Source organism: Dipodomys merriami, unplaced genomic scaffold, assembly GCF_024711535.1.
Source record: "Dipodomys merriami isolate MVZ:Mamm:240054 unplaced genomic scaffold, mDipMer1.0.p SCAF_9, whole genome shotgun sequence".
In the NCBI taxonomy this organism is placed as follows: domain Eukaryota; kingdom Metazoa; phylum Chordata; class Mammalia; order Rodentia; family Heteromyidae; genus Dipodomys; species Dipodomys merriami.
In genome coordinates this window covers 35,868,458-35,879,227 of record NW_027206512.1, presented here as the reverse complement: position 1 = coordinate 35,879,227, position 10,770 = coordinate 35,868,458, and the positions used below count along the sequence as shown (strand labels likewise).

Below are 10,770 nucleotides of genomic sequence, written 5' to 3'. Positions count from 1 at the left end.
GAGGACTTAGGTGTTCCGTAAGTGTGAATTGCACTCCTGATTTATGCTGGCTCTGGGTTGGACACCTAACCAACACTGGTGAATAAACAAAAAAGACCCAGGAGTTTTCTGTCAACTGGGAAAGGTACCAAACTAGTGGCTAAACCAGGAGAAATACACACTGATTGCAAAGAAGGCTTTTGAAGACAGAGAATAAGATACTGCTTTCCATCCACTTTTTACAGAATCTACAGTGTTCTGGGCACAGGTGCATAAAGACAATCATGTTTTCTATCAGCAGTTTATGCCCTTTGATATAGTCCACATTATTGATTCTTGGGACCTTTAGCCTATAGGAAAACTATACTAACTGAGAAGGGATTAAATGAATAAATCATTATGAGAAATAAATGATGTATTTTAAAGTCATAACCAGTTGCTAGGCATATAGTAGGTGTTCAATGTACACTATACATTATCAGGAAGTGATTGACTCCTAGTCTACACTAATCAATTCTGTGTGTTTTGGGGTAAGGGTTTTTCTCCCTTTTCTCTTCCCCCTCCCCCACCCACTCCAGTACTTGGGTTTGAAGTCAGGGCCTGTGTACTGTCCCTTAGCTTTTTCACTCAAGGCTGGTGCTCTACCACTTGAGCCACAGCTCCACTTCTGACTTTTTGATGGTTAACTGAAGATTAGAATCACAGTTTCCTGCCAAGGCTGGCCTCAAAACCTTTTATTCTCAGTTCTCAGCCTCCTGAGTAGCTAAAATTATACATGTGAGCCACTGAGGCTTGGGTTAGTCTTTGGATTTAGAAGTCTTCTACACAAACTGCCATAATTAAGGCACTTTACCTAATAGGACTGTTAGGTCATATGGGTAAGGCTCCCAGTTCAGCACCTGGCAAGGACTTCTGGGAGGACTGGCATAACATTCAATTAGAGCCTGTTTCTTCTTCTGCAAAGCAGGTGAAAGGGCCACAAAACTAGAATGTTTCTGGGACAAGAGGAATGTTGTGAAGGTTAGGATGCAGTCCCAGTTAGAGACAGCAAGGCCCAAAGGCCTTAGATGATGGAGAGAGAAAGGTAGTAAGGTCTCCCAGACAAGCCTAAATCAGTGGGGCTGCTGTGTAAAGATAAACCAGAAACCTAAGGCTAGATAATCGCCCCACAGAGCACCTTCCTTGTAGGGTTCAATCTGCAAATGTGAGACTGAAAGATAATTGGGGAATGCTGTATCCAGTGTCCATGTTCCATGCTCCCTCGCCCAGATCTCTGATGCCTCATCCCTGAGCATGAAAGGGGCCTTGCAGCTGCAGAGCCCACATAGTAATAAAAACCAGAAGTTCTTATCAGGCCCCATGGTAGGCAGTCCTCAATTCCTCACAAAAACTTGAAGATGGGGGCATTTATCCTAGTTCACTGACGCAGGCACTGGAATTCTTTTTCCACTCTCTGAGACTTCCTTTCAGTTCCCCCAATCAATGAAGAGAAACTTTGGGGTCCTGAACTTATCTCTCATCCCACTTTCCTAGGCCAACTCTTGCTCACCTTGCAGGTCTCCGCTTAAATGTCACTTCAACATTTGTTTTTACCCACTTCAAGACCTCTTTCAGCTTTTCTTTCCTAGTCTCATGACCTTGTATAACTCACCGGGTTGTTGATTCACACACTGTGCTGGAAACTCCCCAGGCAATGGGTTTACACTCTAGAATACCTTGGCACCAAAACCTGGTGCCTGGTGTGTGTTGTATCTTGTATCATTGTCTTATTTGTGGTATTGAGGATAAAAGCTAAACCTTTTTGCACATTGGACAAGCCCTCTACCACTGACCTTCATCCCCAGCCAATGCATGCTTTCTTGATGGCATGGCTGAAGGAGACCCTATGAGTTCATCTCTGCAAGTTCTAGGATGAAGGGAGCAGGAGATAGATTTCTCAATCCTTACCTGTATCAGAACCTTTGTGCTGGCTGCATGTCATTAAATCAAAACCTCTAGGGCATTGGTATTGTGAGCCTATACTGGCCTTAAATTTAGGCCTTAGTGCTGTCCCATAGCTTTTTTTGGGGGGGGGGGTCTGGTCATGGGGCCTGAACTCTGGGCCCAGGCGCTGTCCCGAACCCAGGGCCTCAGGCATGCAAGGCAAGCACTCTACCACTGAGACACCTTCCCAGCCCCCCCCCCCCCATAGCTTTTTTGAGGCTGACATTCTACCACTTGAGCCACACAGTCTCACTTCCAGTTTTCTGCTGTTTAATTGAAGATAAGAGTCTTGGACTGGCTTTGAACCACAATTGTCAGATCTCAGCCTCCTGAGAGCTATGATTATAGGCGTGAGCCACTGGTGACTAATGGTCATTTTGTTGTTGTTTTGTTTTGTGTTTTTATAAAGCTCTCCAGGTGATTGTTGCAGCTGACTAATTTTGAAGGCTAGAAAAGCTGGATTGTTGCAGAGTGCAAAGGCTTTCATTTTAGTGACATTAAAAATAACTCTTGATTCATATAATGAAACAGCTATTTTGGCCCAGTGTTTGCAGTAAATTTAGGCCAAGTAATGTGGGGAATTGGTATGCATTTGATTAATTCAACCATCCCCCCCCATCCTTCCTGTTCCCTTCATCTCTGAGAAGGGTACTAAAAATGGTAAGTGCCAGAGGGATTGGATCCAGAGGGAGGGAGGTGTAGCATTTGCTTCAATTATCCAGATAATTGTTGCCTACCTCAGACCATTGTAACTGCAATGAAACAATATTCTGTTGGATACTGGCTTGGCCTTTACAATCAGGCTCCCTGTGGTGTCCAGCACACGCTGGGCACTGAGTAGGCACTCAATAAATTTTATTCTGATGACAGAGAAGAGCTTTGAGGGTGGGTGAGGATTTGGAGGGTGGGTGAATAGTAATGAAGGTAAAATGGGCAAGAGAGGGGCCGAGTGGTGGGCATTTGGTGTCATCAAAATCCTGAAAGCTGAAAGATTGGGAGAACTGGTCTTTTCCTAAAATGTGGAGCCCAAACCCTCATTTCTTTCCCAGAAGACCTTCCTCTACCCGAAGGGTTGAATTGAACTCTTGCAACTGTGGTGAGCACAAAAGAGAATTCAGGTTTCTCAAAGCCCATCCGCTCTGAATAAACACCAGACAGAAGCAAGATCATTTTTGATGGTGCATAAGCCCCGGCTTGCAACCTGTTACGTCTCTGGAATGGTCCAGCCCGAATTTGCATTAAAAGCAACTATTGGGGCAGCTGAGGCCGTGGCTGCTGAGGCCCAGAGCGCCCCATCACTCAACCAATGGAGGAATGTAGGGACCAGCTCCCAACTGCTGCTTTTCATGCGACCCACAGCTTTTCAAGTGGAGCTTGAGTTCTCTATGAGAGTGTTTGCTAATTGCAGCCTCTGCTTTAATGAGATTCTTTTAACTCTCCAAGCTCGTTTGCAGGTTACAGCCTTATCTAGGGACCCACGTTTTCCATCCTGGCTACACGTCGTGTGAACAATCGCCACTCCATAGCCTGAAAGGAAAGCGGGCGCCCCGTTTCTGCTGAATGCAAGTCTTAGTTCATCCCAGGCTGGCGGGCTTTTTGATGGCCACAATGAACGTTACGCCCAAAGAGTGTCCCTTTGGTCAGATCGACAACGCTTGGCTTCACGTTTGCAAGTTAAACGGGCAGAAACCCGACTGAAACTCCCACGCCAGACGCCGGGGACATTTCCCTCCGCCCTGCACTGAGCAAAACTGCGGAATGGGGGCGGGGGGGGGGGAGGTGGAGAGAAGGTTTGAAAATGGGGGAGGAAAGAAGGGAGAGCTGGTAGCAAGGAAGGGGGTGGAGGGAAAAGGAGTCTTGGTTCCCAGCCATCTAGAAGAAGGGGGGGGGGATGCGTCTTTTTTCTTATTTTTATTTTTTCCCATTTTGCTTTGTCGGCAGCTTTACCCAAACCCATAAAATAAAAATCATAATAAATCGAGAGCATTTTCTTCTTGTCTTTACCTAGGTAGCTGCTTTCCTCCAACCCCTGAAAATGTGACTCCTTCATAAAATCAAAATTTATGATTATTCAAATGTTGGGGACTGTGAAAAGAGAGGAAGAAAGAGAGAAAATTAATATTGCAGCTGTTCTTCTGATTAATGAGAGATAATTGCTCATGAAAAGTCACCCCTGTGGCATTTTGTTGTCTCCTGGATCTTTGTTCTTTTCCACTATTATTGAGGACTTTCTTGAAGACTAAGCGGTTCTTTTCAATTTTGGGGTATTCAGAAAGGGTTGCCTGGTTACAGAGAATGGGGAAATCTCGGGCTATATCGGGTAAGATGTGCCACAGACAGCAATATCACAATGCCACTTGGAGAAAAGGATGGATACAAGTTAACGATGCGCTTTCAATAAAACATTCATAGACTTGTTCACGCTTTGATAATGACCTCATTAAAGAGAGCTGGGGGCAAGTAAGTCCTGTCTCCTGTTTGTGTTCGGCTAACAAAACCCAGCTTTGAGATCATTCATCGCTTTGGAAACTAATATGAAATCAATGTAAGAGGAGCAAATAAATCCGAGGCGGCCCTGCCAACTCCCTGGCCATCCTGCCCTGCTTGCAGCCTCCGTTTGGAACCAGAGAATCTTGTGTACAAATGCTGAAATGGAGAGAGGGAAATAAAGGCACAGGAGACGGAAAAGGAGGAAGCATTTTGAAGGTTGCAGAAGGAGGGGTGAAGTGGGAATTAGGGCCTGGAAATAAAAAAAAAAAAAGCAAGGCTAAGCACGTCAATGGATCAGAACTCTGGAGTTTGCTGAATAATCAGTGCTAAGTCTCTGCCCTTCACTTTTCTGACTTTGCCCCTGAAAGGAAATGGGAAGAAAGAGATGTGAGAGGAGAATGTGAGGTTCAGGTCAGGTTCCCTCACACTGGAGGGAAAAAGTACTGGAAGACCTATGGAAACCTAGAACCAAGAATTCAAATCTGAAGGCTAAGCTACAAGGAAACTGTTCGTCAAGCCTAAAGTTGGAGAGTCCAGAATCAAAAAGAGAGACAGAAAGAGGGGGTGGGATGGGGAGAGGGGAAGAGAGACAGAGACAGACAGAGAAAAGAAGGAAGGAGGGAAGAGAAGGAAGGGAGACAGGAAGGAAGGGAAGAAGGAAAGAAGGAAGGAAGGAAGGAGGGAGGAAGGGAAGGAGGAAAAGAAGGAAGGTCAAGGAAGCAAGAAAAAAAGCAGTGATGGTGTTCTTTTCTAAAAACAGCTTTTATTGTTTTTTTTTTTTTCTAAGTTAGGCAAGGGACAGTGCCTGGCCAGGAGGAGTGAGGAAAACAATTTTGTTGCCTTCACATTTGTGACACTTGCTTTCACTAAAGGAAGACTACCATCTTGAACAAGAGAGGGGAAATCAAAAGATTTTCCCCTCCCCTTAAAAGAACTAATTTTCTCCTTGAATTATGAAAGTAATGGCTTAGGTAACAGCCTGTACTCTGTACCCGACTGCTTAATACCGAATAAATCCTTCCACGTGGCTCCCCAAGTCGTTGCAATTAGAGCTCATTATAGGCTCATAAGTGTTCTCATTTTGGGGATTACTTAATGGACGATGAAATTTTATCGGACAGAATCACTGAGAAATAAAATTGTGCAGTGATGCAAGCACCCTGGGCACACGCCGTCAATGCTCTATCCGGTCCCTCCTGGAGGAAGTCTAAGTGTAAGGGTCCCTTTCTGCTCTAAGCAGGTTGGGGTAGGGTCTGTTCTCTGAGGAACAGTTGGGTTACACAGGGCCAGTAGCACTCTGGCCCTGCCTGAAAGGTTGACTAGAAGTAGAAGAGATGTAAATAGTGGTAGAGTGTTTGCCTTGCATGCATGAGGCTCTGGGTTCAATTCCTCAGCATCATATAAGCAGAAAAAGCCAGAAGTCGGTGCTGTGGCTCAAGTGGTAGAGCACTAGCCTTGAGCTGAAGAGCTGAGGGACAGCACCCAGACCCAGAGTTCAGGCTCCACAGCCGACAAAAGAGGGGGGGGGTAAATAAGTGGGTTGGCCTCAGAGATGCAGGTTGGAAGAGAAAGAAAGACTTGGAGATAGTAATAAATTCAAAGAACTAAAGAAAAGGAAGAAGATAGAACTATCCAGGGAATAGAACTCTAAATTACTTGTTGTTGGACACAAGCAATTAACCAAGCATCCTAATGGGCATGTATCTCAGACATGTCCTGCACCCATCCTCAGTCTTGAAGTTTTGGCTTCATCCATCCCTATCTTTCTCAAAATTCCCTGACACTGAAAACTCAATGTTTCCATAGCCAGACACACTGAATAAGCTATGAGTCTCTTGCATAATTAAGATTCTTTAAAATAAAATGATATGAACACACACACAATTTCTAGGATATTAGCAGAGGAGTTCTATGAGCACCCTCCCCCAAATTGCTGAATATGCTCTCATACAAATGTCACTCCCAAACAGATGAAAGAAGAAGAAGGAGACTCAAAGAATCAAGTGGGATGAGAGGGTCAAGCACCTGTTTGAAAATGTTAGACCTTTTTTCGTTTGGGTTTTTAAAACTATTTTTGTCTTTTTTTTTAAATTAGAGATCATACACAAGATGTTGCACTTGCTAGACAAGCACTTTGCCACCGAGCTATAACCCAGCCCAGATCCCCCTTGTTTTTAAATATCCACAAAGCATCGTTCAGTTGTTGAATTCCAAATATTTTCTTCCTGTTTCTGAAAGATTTTAGGACTTGCTGGAGTCTCCCTTCAAACCCCAGGTAAAGCAGACTGGATTGGTCTGGGAGAGGCTGGGCTGGAAGGGCTTGGGTGAGACTGAGTATTTGTGAAGGCTGCATGAGCTACCCCTGTGGTATAAAAGTAGTTACAGCTGAGCCGCTCCACGTTTGGGCCTTGAGACTCCTTAATTGTTGTCACAAGATGTTGGATTAGCACATTTCTGGAATAGCTGTCTGTTTACACTCTGGAGACCCACCGTCCACTAACCGCTTTCTAATTGAATTCTAATCACATTCAAATAGCTCAATAACCAGCCTCAGCTGCAATTCATAAAACTTTAATTGCCATCCATAAATCCTGGGCTCCCCAGAGCCGGCGTCCCTACAACCCAATTACCATTCTCCAGCAAACTAGAGAGTTGGTAATAGGAATGGGAAGAGGAAGGGAGAAACAGGACACAGAGATACATGCCTTCAGCTGGTGCCCCCTGCATTTGGACACTTGGTCCTCTCAGATGAAGAGAGTTCTGTCTTCAAGTTTTCCTAGTGCCTTTGTGAACTCAGACCTGAAATTATCCAGTTTGGGACAAGGATTTGACTTGTGGCCTGCTCTTTGTAGGGAGAAAATAGAAGAGATTTCTGTTAGCTCTGCTGCTTTGCCTCCTCCACCCCCCAGAAAAACAAAAAAACAAAAAAAACCCAAGAGCCCCAATAATGGCAGTGCCCTCTTATGCAGCTGGCTGCACACACATCTCCAGGAGGACCTGCACCATTAAGATTTCCTCTACCAATCCACCATACCCTTTTTTTTTTTAAATTTTACATTGGTTACATTGGGACAGTACATCCTGGTTTGCCTTCCAGCTGCCCAAACTGAACAAAAAATGAGAATAGATCACTAGACGCGGAGCAAAGGCCTTTCCCCAATCCGTGCACAATCTCTAGAAGGGCTGGCTGGTGTTTAACCTTTCCAGTATCTTTGGGATGGAGTTTACAGTTTGGTTTGGAAAACACAGCAATTTAACTATGGAGAAAAGTAACATAGAAAAAGAAAAGGGTGACTTTTAAACGCCTCTCTCTGCAGCAGGGCCGGCTACCGATCAGAAACTGCGTACCAGGAAGAGTTCTGGACCTAAGAGGTCCTAGCAGGAACCCAAGTACTCAGGCACGTTAGATCTCAGGAGCATCAGAACGAAAAGCTTGGCGACTTTTTTAGGTGGGGCGACAGTTGTATGGATCCATGGTGAATCAACACCCGAGTGACCTTGGGCAAGTTCAAAACCTGGGGAGCCGGGGACCGTGACCCTAGACACCGCCTGGATTAGAACGCAGAGGTAGTCTGCCCCTTACACACCCTCTTCCCAAGTGGAGCCGCAGCCACTAGGGTGGCGCCGAGTACTCCACCTCGCAGGCCCTACCTGGTGCGCTCCTCCACCGTGGGCTGCGGGGCAGATCTGGGCAGGGGGGGGACGGTGGAGGGTTGTAGGTAGGCTGGCAAGCGGGGTAGGATAGAAAATGCAGCACGGGTGATTTCGGGGCGGGTGGGACGTGGAGAATAGGGAGGAGGAGGAGGCCGGTCTCCCTGAGAAATTAACAAAACCTACACTTTGCAAAGTCTCCCCCCCCACTCCCCTCCTCCTCGTTCTTCCCCGCCGCGCGCCCGCCCCTCCTCGCCGCTTCTGTTGTGACTCGGGCAGCCTATCCCGAGGGTGGGGAGCGGCGGAGGAGCGGGAGCCGAGCGCTACTCCGCAACATCACGTGCCGGGGTGGGGGCTATAAAATCCGGGAGCCGGGGCGCCGGGAGGGGGACGTGAGGACCAGCCCTCTCCAGGGACCCCTTTGTTCGTGTCCTAGACGTCGACACCTCTACGATCCCCCCCCCACGAGAGTTTGGCCGCCCGCGTCCCCGAGAGGCTCCGGGCGCAGAGCTGAGAACACGCAGGGGAGGGGGCGCCGCCGCCCGTCCCGTCCCGTCCGACATGTCGCGCTCCTTCTATGTCGACTCGCTCATCATCAAGGACTCTTCCAGGCCCGCACCCTCGCTTCCTGAACCGCATCCCGGGCCGGATTTCTTCATCCCCCTTGGCATGCCGTCCCCGTTGGTGATGTCCGTGTCTGGGCCCGGCTGCCCGTCCCGCAAAAGCGGAGCTTTCTGCGTGTGCCCGCTCTGCGTCACTTCGCACCTGCACTCCTCGCGCGCGCCCGCGGGCGCCGGGGGCGGGGGCGCGGCAGCCGGGGGTACCGGGGTCGGGGGTGGCGGGCCAGCAGGAGGTCCTGGGGCCTTGCCTCTGCTCAAGAGCCAGTTCTCTTCGGGTCCTGGGGACGCACAGTTTTGCCCGCGGGTCAGCCACGCGCACCATCACCACCACCCGCCCCAGCACCATCACCATCACCCGCCCCAGCAGCCCGGCTCGGCGGCGGCGGCGGCGGCGGCGGCCGCAGCGGCCGCGGCGGCGGCAGCGGCCTTGGGGCACCCGCAGCACCACGCACCTGTCTGCGCCGCCACCACCTACAACGTGGCGGACCCGCGGAGATTCCACTGCCTCGCTATGGGTAGGGCAGGGCACTCGGGCACCTCAGCGCTGCGCCTTTCGCGCTGCGCATCGGGGAGCAAACTTTCTGCCTGCAGGGGAGGAAGTGGGAGCCCGGGGAAGTGGGGACAGGCTGGGGAAGGGGGGAGGGGGGGCTGCGTGTCCTGGTAAAATCTTCCCTAGGGGTGCATCCAAGGTGGAAGTTAGCCTGCCAGCCTCTCCCCCTACAGCCTGGTGCCCCTCGATCCACAGGTGCACCACGAGTAGTAAGGGTAGTATGGGGGGGGGGGCTCTTGCAACCTTGAGGCCGAGTTTCCAGGGGGTGTATTTGAAGCCAAGTGTGGTAACTCCGCAGCTGCTGGCTAGAGCGTGTCAGTGCTTTTGGCTAAGGCTTCACCAACTCTCCTCTCTGCTCAAGGAGAGTTCGGAACCAAATACTCCTTCAATACTCTAACTTTGAGGCCCACACATCAAAGGCCTTAACTTGCTTTCGGTGCCTCTCTTTCCAGTATAACGCGTCCAGTGAAATGGGAGGGGTGGGGAGAGAGGGAAGAAGACAGGTGTTGCCTAGCCTGAGTCCTTGGCAGATGTTCTTTCTAAGGGGTGGCATAAGGGGTAGGGCGCCCATCGCGAGCCTCACTCAACTCTCTGCCCTCTCTTGGCCGGTCTGCAGGAGGCTCGGACGCCAGCCAGGTAACCAATGGCAAGAGAATGAGAACGGCGTTCACCAGCACGCAGCTCCTGGAACTGGAGCGGGAATTCTCCTCCAATATGTACCTGTCACGGCTGCGGAGGATCGAAATCGCTACCTACTTGAACCTGTCGGAAAAGCAGGTGAAAATCTGGTTTCAGAACCGCCGGGTGAAGCACAAGAAGGAGGGCAAGGGCACCCAGAGGAACAGTCACGCGGGTTGCAAGTGCGTCGGCGGCCAGGCGCACTACGCGCGCTCTGAGGACGAGGACTCCTTGTCGCCAGCCTCTGCCAACGATGACAAGGAGATCTCTCCCTTATGAGAGGTGGGGAACCCTCTCACTCCACCTGCTTCTGGCACCACCCCCCTTCTTCACCGCCAACACGGGGGTATCCAGGGGCTAAAATTCTCACCCACCAGGTCTGGTTCCAAGGAACTAGCACAGAAGTCCTGGGGAGAAAGCTGGGCTTGACCCTTTGCATTTCCTTATGGCCTGTTTATTTGGGGTTCCACTCAGAGGAATAGATTTTTTTAATGTAAATAACTTAGAATTCAACTCACTTTCATCCTCTAACAGAAAAAAAAAAAGGATTGCTTTAAATTTAACACTGGAAGGGGGCTTTTGAAAGCGCTTGTCATGTCTCCATCCCTGTTTTTCAGAACTTGATAGGAGCATCGGGTTTCGTCATTATTTGGGGGGGGGGTTATTTTTTGGTCAATATAAACTTATAGAAGTTGCAAATAATTTGGAAAAGTAAACCCTGACGATCTTGCTGTTTGAAAAGTTGCCTAGGGAGAGTTTAAAATCGAAGTCGCTGGAAGGCCCTTTGTATGTGAATAGTTTTATATAAGATTTATATTT

General features: G+C 48.9%; 1 protein-coding gene across 1 annotated transcript; it reads left to right on the top strand.

The window, feature by feature from the left end:
• The first annotated feature begins 8,664 nt into the window (after positions 1 to 8,664).
• Gsx2 (GS homeobox 2) lies at positions 8,665 to 10,230 on the top strand. Its single transcript, XM_070012673.1, has 2 exons — positions 8,665 to 9,238; positions 9,890 to 10,230. Exons 1-2 carry the CDS (start codon positions 8,665 to 8,667, stop codon positions 10,228 to 10,230), a joined length of 915 nt encoding a protein of 304 aa, XP_069868774.1.
• Positions 10,231 to 10,770: the final 540 nt, after the last annotated feature.

What these genes read in the sequence shown, in the direction of transcription:
- Gsx2 (XM_070012673.1), top strand. Translation starts at nt 8,665, where the DNA reads ATGTCGCGCTCCTTCTATGTCGACTCGCTCATCATCAAGGACTCTTCC. An exon ending in ATTCCACTGCCTCGCTATGG is followed by an intron (nt 9,239 to 9,889) that starts GTAGGGCAGGGC and finishes GCCGGTCTGCAG; the next exon opens with GAGGCTCGGACGCCAGCCAG.